This window comes from Asterias rubens, chromosome 21 (assembly GCF_902459465.1).
Source record: "Asterias rubens chromosome 21, eAstRub1.3, whole genome shotgun sequence".
NCBI classification, from domain to species: domain Eukaryota; kingdom Metazoa; phylum Echinodermata; class Asteroidea; order Forcipulatida; family Asteriidae; genus Asterias; species Asterias rubens.
Window position 1 is genome coordinate 5,652,327 of NC_047082.1, and position 15,291 is coordinate 5,667,617.

The window sequence follows — 15,291 nt, forward strand, 5'->3', positions numbered from 1 at the left end:
GTGTTCAATGGTTGATGTAAATACTGTGCCATTAGCAATGCAAGTTCCTTTATTTCAACAGGGAATGCTGTTGTATCATTCCAAGGCTTTAACTTTTTAGAAGTGACTATGTTTTCAAGTAAGGAGAAGTTGCCAATGGATACAAGTCATATCAATCTGAGCTTCAAGGTATGTCACAATTTCTATTCATGTATTTGTTATGCCTCCTGGCAATGGACGCCACTTAAGGGATACATGTGTGTAAGGCTAAATTATTACATAAAAAATGTACGTAAAGAAACGGAGGCATCTATTTATATACAGTACATGTATACTTGCTCCCTATAAATATATGTTTTAAGTGCAACTGTGAATACAACTCATAGCAAAAGGGTTTTAATTAAACAGTTAATTTAAATACATTAAAGTTAGATAGTATAAAAAGTATACACATGTTCATCATATTGTAGGTTGGGAAAGAGCAGGTAGTTGGTATGCTGTTTTATGCCGTTGGTGCTGTACCTGTGCAGACATATCTTGCCATGTTCATTCAGAACAGCAGGTTGGTGGTGAATGTCAAACTTGGATCAAGAGAAAATAGGTTCCTTTTTAAGGATAACCAACCTATCAATGATGACAGGTAAGTTCCATGCATGTGTATTTAATCTTAATTAAGCCATGCTGTCTACTAGAGATAAATGCATGAATCTTTGTCTTTGTCTGAAGATAAATATTTTCTAATTTGGATAATGTTACGCAATTGGTAAAGAGTTACTGTAAACTTTGCATGAGTTTTCTTTGTCATACTGACATCAAACTATGCAACTAGATTTAGTGCAAAAGAGACAAAGGACTGCCAAAGATGCCCACAGGTTGACCTGCAAATGCAAATACATCACAATCAAACAGAAAGTTAACTCTTATGTCATTGTAACTGAGACTTTATGTGAATGTCATGGAACAAGTCATGGAAACATTTATGGTCATGGCGTCCAGGATCGGTTAGCGATGATGATTTCCAGGATGTGGCCACAATATATAAAAGAGCCTACTTTTTCAAAACGGTGGCGTTCATTTTGATGTAAGGTTCCAGATAAAGTGGCATGTGTGTTTGTAGTTTAAACTGATTATAAATTGAAGCATCTAATGTCATTTGTAATGTAATTTGTAATAAATGCACAACCACACACATGTCTATTGATTTCTACCTATCGGAAACACTTTGCGGAAGTAGACATTTTTCGACTGTTGCACATTTTAACTTTTTCTGTCGGCAACTGATGCAGATCGTCTCAACATTATTGTAGATATTCTCAGGGCGTAAACAAGTGGTGACTGCTTTAAGATAATTGTGCTGACGACATATTTTGTTATAACAAATTTAGTTTCTACAGATGTTTTAACATCTTTGTGCTTTGATGTTTTCTTTCTTTTTTAGTTGGCATTCTGTAACCTTTATCCACATCGGTAAACACATTGTAGTAGAGCTTGATGGGCAGAGATATGAGCAGGCTGTACTTGATGGTGATGGCTCATTCCATTTTGATGGTAAAGCGCTCATTGGTGGTGGTGAAAACATGAATGGATTCCCAGGTAAACATTTTAGGGTCTTTTTTATTTTCACAATGTAAATTAACGATGTACATGTAGCAATCTAACTTTATAATTAATAATAATATTCAGTTATTTACATATAGTGTGAAGATGACAAGAAAACAAACTATTATAATAGGACTGTTTGACATGTCCCCTTTGTAATCAAACAAGATGGTTCAAGATAGTGGTCCACCTGATGTATAACAAAGTATCAAAGTTTGTGACGTAACTATAGTGCAGTTTGCTCAATATATCAAAATCTTAGTTTAATTTAAGTATTTATTTTTGTAGAAAAAGCTGCAGGGAAAGTTCATTTTGAGAATTAACTTTTTGTATTATAAGGCTTAACAAAATTATACGTGTTATATTACCTGTTTACTCAGTCTAAATTAACTAGTGTTGGGCACCAAAAAGATCAATGAGTTGCAAATTGTTTGGTCACTGAAGTTTGAGAAAAAGTTATTTCATGAATTGATGACTTTTAGATTTTAGTATTTTCGGTTGTGAATTTTGATACAATTTGATTGGTTTGTCCTTAAATAGGTCTTGACAATTCTTCTAACCTGGTTGGATGCTTACGAGAGGTCTACATTGATAGATTCAATGTTCTAGAAGCCCTGGCAATGAACTCTTCTGGTTTGAGCTTTGTTGGTGGGGATCCCATCTTTCAATGTCAATACCTGGGGTATCCTCCAATAACGTTTCCCTCTCATGAGTCTACACTCACACTGGATGGCTGGAAAAACGGAAGCATGGACCTTATGTACGTTTATATTCCTTGTTCTGCTGTCATTTTGATTTTTGATTTTTCTTTTTTCAAGTTTGAATGTTCTAAAAATTGTTTTGGAGTTCAGCGTGACAAAATGTTTATAGCTTATTTATCAAAGTTGTGTTATTTTCCTGTAGAAATATGAAATTGAAAATCAGAACATATTAAGTCTTTAAAAGACTTCTTTTAAATCTTTGAATTAACCTTCAAGTATGCGCGACCTTATCCAATAACAAAGCCAGTTCTGATATTGACAATTTAGAATGTCTCTGATCAGTCAAGCCATGGAAGGATAGTAGCCCTAACATTCTCTTGCTGCTTTCAAATGAAAGATATTGCTCAATATTTGTTTCACCTCTAATGTTGGAACCAATGTATTAGTAGAGAGTTGTTATTTCTCCACTGAATTAACACAACTCATAATTTACACGTTTGTGATGAAAGTTCAATTTACATCAATGTATGATAAATAATGCTTTTGAAAACGACTCCGTAGAGTAGCTAGGAAGTTCATCTGCAAAGAAAAGTAAGAGAAAAACACAACAGTCAAAGCATCTGCAGTCAACTTTGATGTGTCAAGCAGTGAATGTATTGACCAAAATATCACCCTTCGCCAAAGTTTTTCCATTCATGGAAATGACTAAGAGTGTTCTTTTATATCTGTCAGAATGTATAAATTCTGCTTACTTTTATCAATTCCTAATTGTGAAACACATGTACGTACATACATATGCAATCATGTACACAGTGAGCACACAGAGCGTAGTTTTGATGGTTGTTGTACATCAGTATGCCTTGTCTGTGTAATGTATGTGAAGGAGGGCGCTCTTGGCTTTTGACCTCGTCCACTCCCCATGTTCATGACATACTGTTAAAGCAGGACATTTTGTTAATATATTTTTGAAATGGATCATTTATGTTTGTGGGTTTTGAGGAATTTTATGTTGAGGTACATTATTTAGCACTTTTCTCAAAGAACAAATCTACGCAGCAAAGTACATACATGTAGATACATGTACGTAGATACATGTACATATATCATGTACACATGGTGTTACCGCTAATGTGGATATTGTTGATGTTGCCATACATGTTTGTTCCATACTGAATATATTATGACGGCTGTATAAATTACAGGTTTGATTTGAAGACTGCACAAGGTGATGGACTGGTTATGCTTGTTTTATTGGATGTTGATAAGAAACTGGAAGGAAGGTTAAGGGTAAGAATCTCGCATCAAGTTTGACTACACATCATTTGGAGGCTGTGTACATTGCACAAATACAAACAGAGATCAGAGCTAAATAGGCTTGAAAGCGAATTGAGACAGAATGCTTTTTGAATAACTCCTTCCATCACTCAAACCACTGCAATATTTTTGATTTTGTTTTAAAGTTTAGATTTTTTAGTCCACATGGATGCACAAAAAGCTTGAACAGAAAATAGTTAAACGTTAATAATGAATGGTTTTACATGTACCTCTTCCCAGATGGAACTGATGAAGACGGCTTTAGTAGTTCATGTTGATGTTGGCACTGCACCAGGACAGCAGCTAGTACGTAACACACTCACTTCTATCTCAGGCATTAATGATACAAGATGGCATGGGGTGGCTCTTCATTTACGAGATGGGTAAGGATATGCCCTAGTTTGTGATGTTTGTTGACAATCATACTTCATAAAATCCTCTTTCTGGTCATTATAGTGTGTAATCCCTGATTCCAGACCTTTGTCCTAGTGATGGCATACATGTACATGTACGAGCATAATAATAACAATAGCGCATTTCACAACAAACCGTACCATTGCGCTTTACATTAGTGCCCTGTTCATTGGGCCAATAACATCCCTTTAATCTTTATCAGCTCCCTGGGGAGTATACAGCCCCGAACTGCTGTGGTGCTCCGAATGCTTTTTCATTCACAGAATCAATATAACCTCTACCCTCGCAGGTACCCATTTATCCCCCTTGGTGAAGAGAAGCAGTAATAGAGGTATCTTTCTAATGAACTTAAGTGTCACAACCGTGATTCAAACCCATACTCCGGTGATTTTAACCACCAGAACTTGAATTCGGCCATGACACTTATAACAATGGACAAGCTACCACCATTGTTTAATCACTGTATTTGGCTCAATGGCAGAATGCCCACTCATACATGTACTATAGTTTTCTCAGATGACAATAAATTCTGATGCTTGTTTATAAAAAGCTATGAAAACTAAAACAACAGGTGGGCTTTTAAAAATATGTACCAACCCAAATTGGTTAAAATGTCAATGTGAGTGTATGCTGAGCAGGAATTGTTCATTTTATCACTCACAGATAAAATACCTTATTCATGACCTTGCACATTTTCCCCCGGGCTTTTCTAGGTGTTTTTTTTTTGGGGGGGGAAATGGGCGGGGCACCCTTTTGCAACTTATCAAGTGCAGTTACATGTACTGCATTTGTACGGGAACTTCACTTCGGTTCAGCCTCCAACCACGTTAACACCAAAATGTTTGTTCTGCACCTCTGCCCCTTCAATACCTCAAGTTGTTGGTATTCCTAAATGCATAAGGCAAGGGGTCTCAGTGGAATGAGGAAACATCTGAGAAGTCATGCATACCAGGTTTGACATGTTACACTAAACTCCTGTAAATATTGCATTAAAAGTGTCATATAAATTAATCTGGCATAAAACTTGTGTTACCTTGCAGGGTTTGTACATTTGTTGTGGATAGTATTGGTTCCACTTTAAAATATTCTGATGAGCTATCAGCCAGTACCTCAGTGTATCTAGGTGGAGGATGGAGAGGTCAGGGTACAGGTAGGTGTGCTATTATACAAATAGTGACTGCTACATGTGTAAGAGGCACAGTTACAATCATAGGCCCAAGGTGTTTGCATTAATGTTAAGAAAAACAAATTGTTTGTTTGATGGCCTTCTGTAGTGGAGCACCCAAGACTGTGGTCAGATAAATCAATTTGGAATTATACAAGCAATGAGTTCCTAGATAGGGTTACAAATTCAATGTACACATCCTCAGTTGATATTTGTTTTATTCAAAAGAGTCAGTGATGTACATGTATTATGAACATTTGCCCTAAATTGCTGCCCATACATATTCTCTAATGTAAATACTTACACAAATCGTTTGAAGTAAATTTTGTATATTTTATAGAAGCTATACATGTATGCACCGTAGATCTGATGGCTTATTTGATTGAATGTTACTTTATAGGTGTTAAGGGATGTGTTCGTCACATAGTTTTTCAAGGGCAAGAGGTGATAGCTACACATCTGATCAATACAGCTGCAGCTAATGGTGTGTTATTAGACAACTGTCCTTTATCCAATCCTTGTGCTGCTGGTGAATTTGTATGTCTACATGGAGGAACATGCAATGCCATAACAGGAGGTGCTAAATGTAACTGTGAAGGCACAAACTATGTAGGAGCAATGTGCAGCTATTGTAAGTAACATAGTTTACAAAGTCTTGGGTCAAAGTTAATTTTGGAAGAGGTGCTCAAGTAATTTTTTTTTATGCACTAATTTTGATAGATAGGAGAGTCCTTATGAAAATGGAAAACGGTGAAAAGTTTCTCTCCTCGTGTTAAAATAAGGGAATCAATGTGTGGTAAAGAGGTTTTTAACTAGTGGTTTAAACTCAACGAGGGTTGGTTCTTGTTAATTTTACCGAGACGAATTTGAGGTAAGTTATCAAGAACCAGCTCGGCGGGTTTAAACCACTAGTTGAAAACCGTTTCAACGCACTTTGATTCCCATTCATCATGTTCATAAATACATTTTCGGTCAAAAAACATCAACACTTTTTGGTCAAAAAGTAAAATAAATGCAAAAATTATAATTCTTCAATGATTTTTTTCAACACAACATCCCTCCAGCTTTGAAATGGTAAGGCCCTCGGGTAAACAACTCCTTATAAGGAGATTGCACACTGATGTCGCACACTGTGTACATGTAAAAAAAAATAAACGGTCTATCTGCTGCAGAACACTTTTGAGGAACTTGGTGACGGAGATGAAAAGGGGGTTGATCAGGAAACGGATTTTGCCACAGTTTGAAAAAAACATGCTAGAAGGGGCTGTTGAAGATGATGAGGGGAACTTAAAAGGAAATCCCTTATCAGATGAAATACACTATCCTCCAGACTCTCTTTTATTTTGCTTAGAGCAGGACTGGGATGAATATTTATAGTGTCAATGTGTTGATGCAATCCAGCGAAGAAATCTGACAGAGGCAAAGTCTACAATGTAAAGTTTGTTTAAAATTGCTAAGACATGTTTTTAAAGTTTTTGAAGTATGAGACCCACATACATGTATGTAGCACCTTTACAAGTTGCTGCGGCTCAATCAGCTGCCACTGCCAGAAACACAAATGGGCAAAAACCCCTCTCTTACCATCAAGTGATCTTTTACGTGCCTTACACAACATCTGATTGGTCTTGTGAGTTTGCTTTGTCTTTGTTTGAATATATAAGAAATTAAAATTATGAACAGAATGATTTTATATTTAAGTTGTGAACTAATTGATAAAGACATTATACTTAGAAAACAAGGAAGTAAGAAGATGTAATTTCTAGCTACTATAGAAACATGATTTGTCAAGAGCTAAAGTCACATTTCTAGGCATTGTTGCATGCCTACATTGCTCTTAATTTGATTAGTCAGTCTCACTTATTGTAACCATGTTTGTAATCAGATTGTCAAAACTTAGTAAAAACATATTGCAGTATCTCAATTCGAAAGTTTTGTTTTCAAATGTTCTACCCTGTTTTGTTGTTGACATGTGTTTTACAATTTGAAAGTTGTTTTCAAATGTCCTACCCTTTTTTGTTGTTGACATGTGTTTGTGTGATTTTTTTTTCAGCAATGTACAAACGAAGCTGTGCTGAACACTACTACTCCGGGGATCACGTGTCTGGGGTTAAGATGGTTGATCTGGATGGACAAGGGCCACTCTCTGCAACTTATGTTAACTGTAGTTTCAGGTAAGAATGCCATCAACAACCTCAATAGATGTGATCTTCCTGTATACAGTCAATCTAACAGATATTTTTATCACTGTAGCTTTGTACAATTGGAAAACATACCTTGCTTTTTACATTGTAGCTATCTGCTACTTGAAACATGGATCATGAATGTTAACAAAGTGATCAGTAACACCTGCTTAAGTACATCTGTCTCCATCAGTCAGTTGTAGTCAATGGTTGCAGTCTAACAGTTATGTATAAAGTACATGTACTGCCTAGTACTAGGGTGGCAAAGCAGCAATTTGAGTAATTAACTTAACTTACTTAAATCTTTATTTCACTTATAAAGTGCTTACTGTTTCAAAGCTCTGTGCAGTACTTACTTTGCCATCGAGTACAACTGCAAGTATCCAATATAGAGTAATACAGGCCACCAATTGAGGGACATACATTGTAGCTGCCAAAAAGATTTGAAAATGAAAAGCAGAACTCTTAAACCTTACGAATGCTTCATGGGGTTTTTTCAGGCGGGTAATTAGTGACCTTACTCTTTTAGCATGAAATGGAAACTATAAAATGGGAAGATCAAATTTGGCAATTAAGCAGCTTTATGACATAAGTCCAGGTTATTCTCATACACGTATCAGGGTTTTACACTGCTTATTCCCTCAATAATTTTTTCTGGTTTCATTGCTCTTTGTTCTTGCAGTTCAGGAAGTGTAATTACATCAGTGGAACATAACTTTGCAGCCAAAACTCTAGTTCGCGATGTTCATCAATCAAGTGTACAGTTCAACATTACATATCACAGCATGGAAAATGAGCAGTTAGCACAGCTTGTTATGAACTCACCAAGATGCAGACAATATTTTAGTTATTGGTGCTTTGAAGCACCACTGTAGTAAGTTTATATCAAGTCTTGTTTTTCTTAAATAAACCAGGGGTCAATTTCACAAAGAGTTAACACTAGTCCTAACTTGGGACTAGTCCTAGGAGATATCAAAAATGTATGGCTAGTCCTAAAGTTAGGACAAGTTAAAGTTAGGACGAGCCTAACTCGAGAAAAGACTAGTCCTAACTCTTTGTGAAATCCACCGCTGGCCTTACGTTTTGGAAGTGCAACATATTACGAATGGCGTTATAGTGGTAGGTTTGATATTTCTTGCTCATCTGGGACTGGATGGTTTGCTACACTGCCAGCACTGCAACGTAGGGGATTTGAAACTGCAGGGATTATTACTTCAATATTTCATACAAAAATACACAATTTTACAGAAAATCAATTTCTCAGGATTTATTTTGCTTTTTTCAAAGCCAATACTTAGTTTGATTCAAGCTGTAATTAGCACCATCTATCTTTTTGGGGGAAAAAGACTTTTCTTACTTTTTATCTCAAGATGATCTTGTAATTACATGTAATTTGATTTTTTTCTTCTCCTCAAAGTATAAAGAAAGGATGGACAGTTTTGCAAAGCCCTTCAGGAAGACGACTTCGTAATTACAATCTTCTATTTGCCTCTAGTTGTGATTCCAATGAGAAAGAGTAAGTGTAATCTTTTATTTTTAATTGTTTCTTCTACTGCATGGATAACCCCATTTTAGAAGCAAGCCGATACATGTATATACCGGGTGTCTAAAAAAAAACTATACATTTTTGATATGGCTGCTGAAAAAAATTATACGATTCTGAGGCAAAATGTTTATGGTCTCAACTTTCACATGACACCAAAAAGTCAGGAAAATAATTCATGCACTAATGTGAAGGGTATGAAAATGGCTGCACAGGTATTAGCCTTCCGCTCTCAGGATTACTTTTGGGTTTTTTTCTAAGTCAATACATAGTCAATAAATACACTGGGAGAGTGGTGTGCTTCATTGTAACCATGGATGATTTCTGGTGATCCTAACATCAAATACATCAAACCATAATATAACTTGTTTTTGTATCAACAGGTGGAATGTTGACCATGGCTACATAACTAATAAGGACTCTTTACCAATTGTGAGTCTGCAGTTTTACAAGATGCCTTCTGTTGCTGGGGTTGAGGAAACGACAAAAGGCACTCTATCCCTAGGCCCGTTGCAATGTTCCAGTGAATGTAAGTTGAGAATTTGATCGATCCTTACATAAATGGTTGACCATGTTACTTCAAGGTTGGAAACAACTTATACGATATTAGAATGTGAGTAGTTATTACCTACAGCATATGGAATTCATGTGTATTGATTGATCCTTTAAAATTACACCTGACTTTTGACGGCTTGGAGTGCCATAAATAAGTTTGCCAAATTGTAAAGATGTGGCCAAGCATTGCCAGTGTTTCCTTTATTTGGGCTTCTCTCATGCCTCCTGTCATTTGGTAGGACCATGACAGTTGCTTATTTTATTTATTCACTTCTTACATGTATTTACTTTGTAAATTTTGTAACAGTTTTTCTGCCAACATCTTTTACCTTAATCTGTTTAAACAGTATTTTGTAACCCTTAATTATGATTATAATTTTTTGTTATTCAGCCGTTTCAATGATACAAGATTACAAACAAGTGCCAAAGGCTGGCAGGACTAGTAAATGATGCTTATTTTATCTAAACTGCGCCAATAAAGTATCTAAACACTTACAAATAGTCAGATTTATCGGAACCTGAAATAGTATACAAAAATTTAATTGTTCGTTTCTATTCACCGTTAATTTCTGCATGTTTTGACACATCTTGTGTTGCGCTATGATGTTGTTTGGTGGATTTATGGACACTTGAGTGGCTTAAGGTCGAATTTCAAAAGTTGCAAAAGCCCATATTTACCCCAATTCCAAAAGGGAACTCACATAAGCATCACACTCAGACAAAATCAAGACAAAAGACACAAACTCGTTTCGTTTACATGACCATGAAATTAATTGCCGTATCTTTAACTCTAAAACTGCTGTTATCCTGTCCTCCATTCTTGGTGTGTCCTCCATCATTGTCCTGAACGGCAAGGAGTCGTCTTCTCATACTCTCAATGAGACCTCTGATCTGTCCCTGGTCAATCCCCTGCCATTTCCTGATCAGGATGCGTCGCAAACCCCTCGAGAGTGGTGTCAGGCTTTATGGACTTGTTCACTTTCTTCTGCTGCAGAAGTCACCCTCGGACGGCCACTCCTTGGCAGGTCGTCCACATTTCCCTGAGCTTGCTAGCGATTCCACCATTTACTGACCGTCGCTGGTGACGTTTTTACCTCGCATCGACGTACCGGCTTCTATCAAACCAACGATCCGTCCTCTTTCCTGTTTGGTCGTTTGAGCCATTTTTCCTGTTATCTTGAAACACCTTTCCCTGTCTTACCATTGTTGTATGCCTCCCATCTTTGACCCCTTTGCTTGGTTACTGACAATTATTGGTGAGTATGTTCATCGCAACCGATTTATCCAAAACGCGACCAAAAAAACATCATTTATAAAAGGCGAGCAAAAGAAACGCCAATCTTACTCGTCACAATACAACGATTTAGCTTGAATAGGGGCTTTTGCAACTTTTGAAATTCGACCTTAAGCCACTCAAGTGCCCGTAAATCCACCAAACAACATCGTAGCGCAACACAAGATGTGTCAAAATGTGCAGAAATTAAAGGTGACTCGAAATGAATAATTATTTTTTGGCATACTGTTTCAGGTTCCGATATATCTGACCATTTGTAAGTGTTTAGATACTTTATTGGCGCAGTTTATTCTCTTGAAGCGCAAACACCTGTCCTGCATAAACATTGCCCCAGCTAAAGATGGTGGAAGTTATAAATGCAAACCATGTTTTCCAGAGCTCAATGATGCTAAACTTGAGAAAGTTGAGGTTTATTAAAACAAATATAACATCGTTAATTTTGAGCAATTGACAGTTTGCCTGGGTAACTACATTTTGTAGGATGTTAACTTCCATTACCCTGGGGATCATAGACTGTCCAGCCGCAAACCGTGTTTGTATACTACTGTATGTGCAATTATGTTCTTTGTTTCAGTTAAAGAATACAGAGGTCATACAGCTACCATCTCTCGCTCTCAAGATTTTATCACTTTGGAACCATGGAAAAGCAACTCATTCTACTTCAAGTTTCGTACATCTGGGGAGAATGTTGTGATGTTTCATCAAACAAGCAGGCATAAATCATTGACAGCAATAATTGAGAATGGTAGGCTTTTCTGATGGAAGTAGATGATGCATTGGGGATTGAGTTTACACAGTTGCCAACTATTACAAACAATTTATAAATATTACAAATTGATCACCGTTACCAATTCATACCAAAAAAGTAGTAGTACACATTCTCGAGCACTGAATTTGAAACATCGTCAACATTGGTTATTTATAGAGCATTGATATCTTGGAGGCACATGCATTGGGTACCAGGACATGATGTGGAAATGACATGTGTGGGAACTAGTGCAAAGGTGGTGATTTGAAGATGGCTTCTTTAAACATCAACTTTTGTTTGTGTATGTGAGAATTTTCACCCATTATTTGTAGTGATTATAGTTGTTTATCTTCAAGTACGCTCTAATCAACCAATCAGATTCGCAGAATAGAGCAGTGATAAAAACCTATATTGCACGGCTAATATCACTACCTGCGTCTTGTGTGTTCTATGTCATGCGCCAAGTTTGCTTAAAGATAAATACATGTACGTTATTACACGCTCGCTCGTGAAATTTGGAAAATATAGCGCTTCTGCGTCCCATATCCAACTCGGCCTTCGGCCTCGTTGGATATGGGACGCAGAAGCGCTATATTTTTCCGTATTCCACTTGAGTTTGTGTGATAACTTACATGTATAATATTTCAACGTAATGATTTTTGGCGAGCTGCTTTAGCAGTATGCGAGCCTATGTAATACCGATTTTGTCCGTCCGTCTGTCCGCACTCAGTGGAAATACTAAAGTTTTTGGTTTAAGTTTCAGTCTTTGAGTTGAGTTGTTTTTGGTATGTACAAGCCCAAATGAGATTGTTGTACTTGTCAGTAATTTTTTGTAGTTTTTAGCTATGTTTTCCAATAATGTTGAAGTTTTTGGAATAAGAAAATGTTAAAGTTTTTGGAATAAAAAAAATGTTAAAGTTTTTGGAATACAAAAAATGTTAAAGTTTTTTTTTCAGGCTCAAAGTCAAACATTGACATCTGGATTTTAAAGAAACAAACTCAAACTTAAATCTTAAAGTTTGAAATAATTTGTTTAAACAAAAATCAAGTTCCTGTCACTGGTTCCAGTTGAATGAGCTGAAACAATGAACAACATAAAATGGTCATAACTCCTGATTGCAACGATGTACTGACTTGAAACTTAAGTCAAACATTGTTTCTGTCGTATAGATACATATGATGAAAAGATAAAATTCAAAGAGTACATCAATGGTTCCAGTTGAATGAGCTGAAACAATGAAAACTGTCCCTGATTTACGTTTAGAAAAGTTGTTGCTTTGTCCCAAATACAAAGAAAATTAAATTGGGTCCACAGTCACACTCTAGAATAACATTGAAGTTTCATTCAACCACAAAATGCAGTTTTATTACTTATTGGAATGGGTGAATGTTGGCAGCCATGTAGTACAAGTGGTATTGATGGGTGGGTCATTTGTATTTGTGTATCAAATACAAGATGAATATTTCAGCACTGAGTCAATCATTTTTATCACTAAATTTGCTGAAATATTTATTGTCATTATGTAGTCCAATTCATTCAAAGACAACCATATTTTCACATTTTTGTGCTACAGTAGGCACTATGTGGTTCCGCTGGTTGCTTGGAATGACTTTTTTAGAGTACAAAGAGACTGTTCGTTTGTTTGTTTGTTTGTTTGTTTGTTTGTTCTTGTTTATCCGTCTCAATTTGATCTTTATATAATGTTGCATTGTTTTATTATTTCATTGTTATTCTTACAATACTTTCCATCTTTGTGGCATCCCAGCAGCCTACAAGCTTTTGCTTTTAATGGGTCATGCCTCCACACAGTTTCAGTTTTTTTAAAATAATAATAATAATATCGAAGTCTTAGGCCTACAGCGCACAAATCTACCAAACAAGATACTCAAGGCGCTGAGTATATTCAAACTTTCAGAATTTTTTTTGTCTGGAAATAAATGTTGTTGGTTGTTTGATTGATTGACAGAATCTACTTACAATATGTTTGTGAATGATTGCTCTGATTCCATTGTGTTTACCAGGTCCCTCTTTTTGTTGTATTTTGTTGAACAGCATTTAACCTCAGGATTACATTTGAGATGAATGGTGAATTCTATGAGAGTAGAGTGACAACTGATCGCCCAATGAATGATGGCCAGTGGCATACAATGACTGTAGAGAAGAGCTTGATTGATTTCCGTATCACAGTGGACTATAATGAAGGCTTTCTGACCTTGCCTAAAGGAATCTTAATCCAAGCATTCACTGGACCTTTTCTGCTAGGTGGAATGGAAGAGTAAGTTTTTGATAGGACAGGATAGAAAAGATACATGTGGAGTGTCTGAACAAATGTTTAACTTGTGTAGTTTTTGTTTAGATATATAGAGACAAAACATTTTTGGATTATAAAAAAACATAAAATTTGTCAGCCAATTTGTTTAGTTATACATGTAGGTTTTCCAGTCCAAAATTTCAGCAAAAAAATTATTCAATTTCATTAACAGACATTCAAACTTACGTATTTTCCCCTAATCCTCTCAAGCTAGGGTTTCTTTTTTGCTATTATTGCATTCCATTATTTAAAAAAAAACAGCTTTCACTGAATGATTAAATTCTGCAGTAATATGCACAAAAGAAAAAGAAAAAGCTTTCTAAGCATTGAGGATGACTCCATGTCTGCTGCAACTTGACCTTGCCTTGTTTGGACAAACTGGTGGGTAGTTAATATTTAGGGGAAAACGTTTGAAATACATGTGTACACTGGAACATCGTGGCAGTAAATACATGGCAAAATATTGGATGGCTTATGACATGGATGTGGTGTGTGATACTAGTAATACATGTATTGATACTTGGTAAATACAATGTATCTCCAATCTCTGTCTAGATTTACTGTTAGCAGATGCACCATCACAGACAAGGTTTTTTTAAGAGAAAAAGGATTAAAAAAAATAGCAGAAAGAGTAGGCGACATCAAGGTCTTACATGGTCATTTAAAACTGGCACGGCCAAGACACTAAGCTTTGAAATGGCTGGTTGAGACTGAGTCGTCACTCTTCCTTTCTCATTCATAAATACCTTACCCTTAAATTTGTTTTTAAATAAATGATTTTTTAGCTAAAACTGACAGTAATAGCCGCCACTCGTATTTACTGTGCATTGAATTTGTATCATTATTGAGTGACAAACTGTTCACCTTGCAAGTTATGAATTTGCATGCTTAAGTTTAAAACTATTGTTAACAATCTTGAAACTTGCATGAGCCAAATATGCGCCTTTCAACTTAAATTGGACTGTAAAATGTGCACGCTCCAAACAAGCAACTTATCACTAAATTTTCGGGGCATGTGTAAATTACACTCCTCGATGTGCTTATAAAATATTGCAAGTTAAACATTCTCGTCCCAACAAATCAGAATGGATAAACAGTCCAAGGTATTTATGAATGTACAAAAATACTTTATTCCTTGTCAACAGACCACCCATTGGTACCGAGGGCATGACTGGCTGTGTAACAGAGTTCACATATAACGGTGGCATTGCTTTCCTGTATGATTATTACGAACATGATGAGTAAGTTCCCGCTTCATTTTTATATTTCCAGCTGACTGTTTCTTGCTTTTAGTAGACTGTGACTCTTGAGAAATGTTCCTTTTCTAGGGCTATACTAACAGCAATTCTCTTTTATTCGTTAGTCGACTTTCAAGTAACAGTGTTGATGGGAGTGAGGTAGCTTTTTATTTAAACAGCTTCAATTTTGATATTTGTACCATTATTCTGATTGTTTTTTTCCTTCTATTGCTGAACCTCTTGTAGACA

General features: G+C 36.1%; 1 protein-coding gene across 1 annotated transcript in view; it reads left to right on the forward strand.

Moving 5' to 3' along the window:
* The window catches only part of LOC117304773 (contactin-associated protein-like 2), a 102,897-nt gene that overhangs the window by 18,967 nt on the left and 68,639 nt on the right, over positions 1–15,291 (forward strand). Inside the window, exons 7-21 of the mRNA XM_033789380.1 lie at positions 62–168; positions 450–619; positions 1,418–1,572; positions 2,119–2,338; positions 3,482–3,566; positions 3,834–3,976; positions 5,048–5,157; positions 5,573–5,803; positions 7,223–7,343; positions 8,035–8,226; positions 8,770–8,868; positions 9,279–9,424; positions 11,319–11,489; positions 13,546–13,768; positions 14,950–15,045. Coding sequence (XP_033645271.1) covers positions 62–168; positions 450–619; positions 1,418–1,572; positions 2,119–2,338; positions 3,482–3,566; positions 3,834–3,976; positions 5,048–5,157; positions 5,573–5,803; positions 7,223–7,343; positions 8,035–8,226; positions 8,770–8,868; positions 9,279–9,424; positions 11,319–11,489; positions 13,546–13,768; positions 14,950–15,045 — 2,269 coding nt within the window. The remainder of the gene's footprint in view (positions 1–61; positions 169–449; positions 620–1,417; positions 1,573–2,118; positions 2,339–3,481; positions 3,567–3,833; positions 3,977–5,047; positions 5,158–5,572; positions 5,804–7,222; positions 7,344–8,034; positions 8,227–8,769; positions 8,869–9,278; positions 9,425–11,318; positions 11,490–13,545; positions 13,769–14,949; positions 15,046–15,291) is intronic.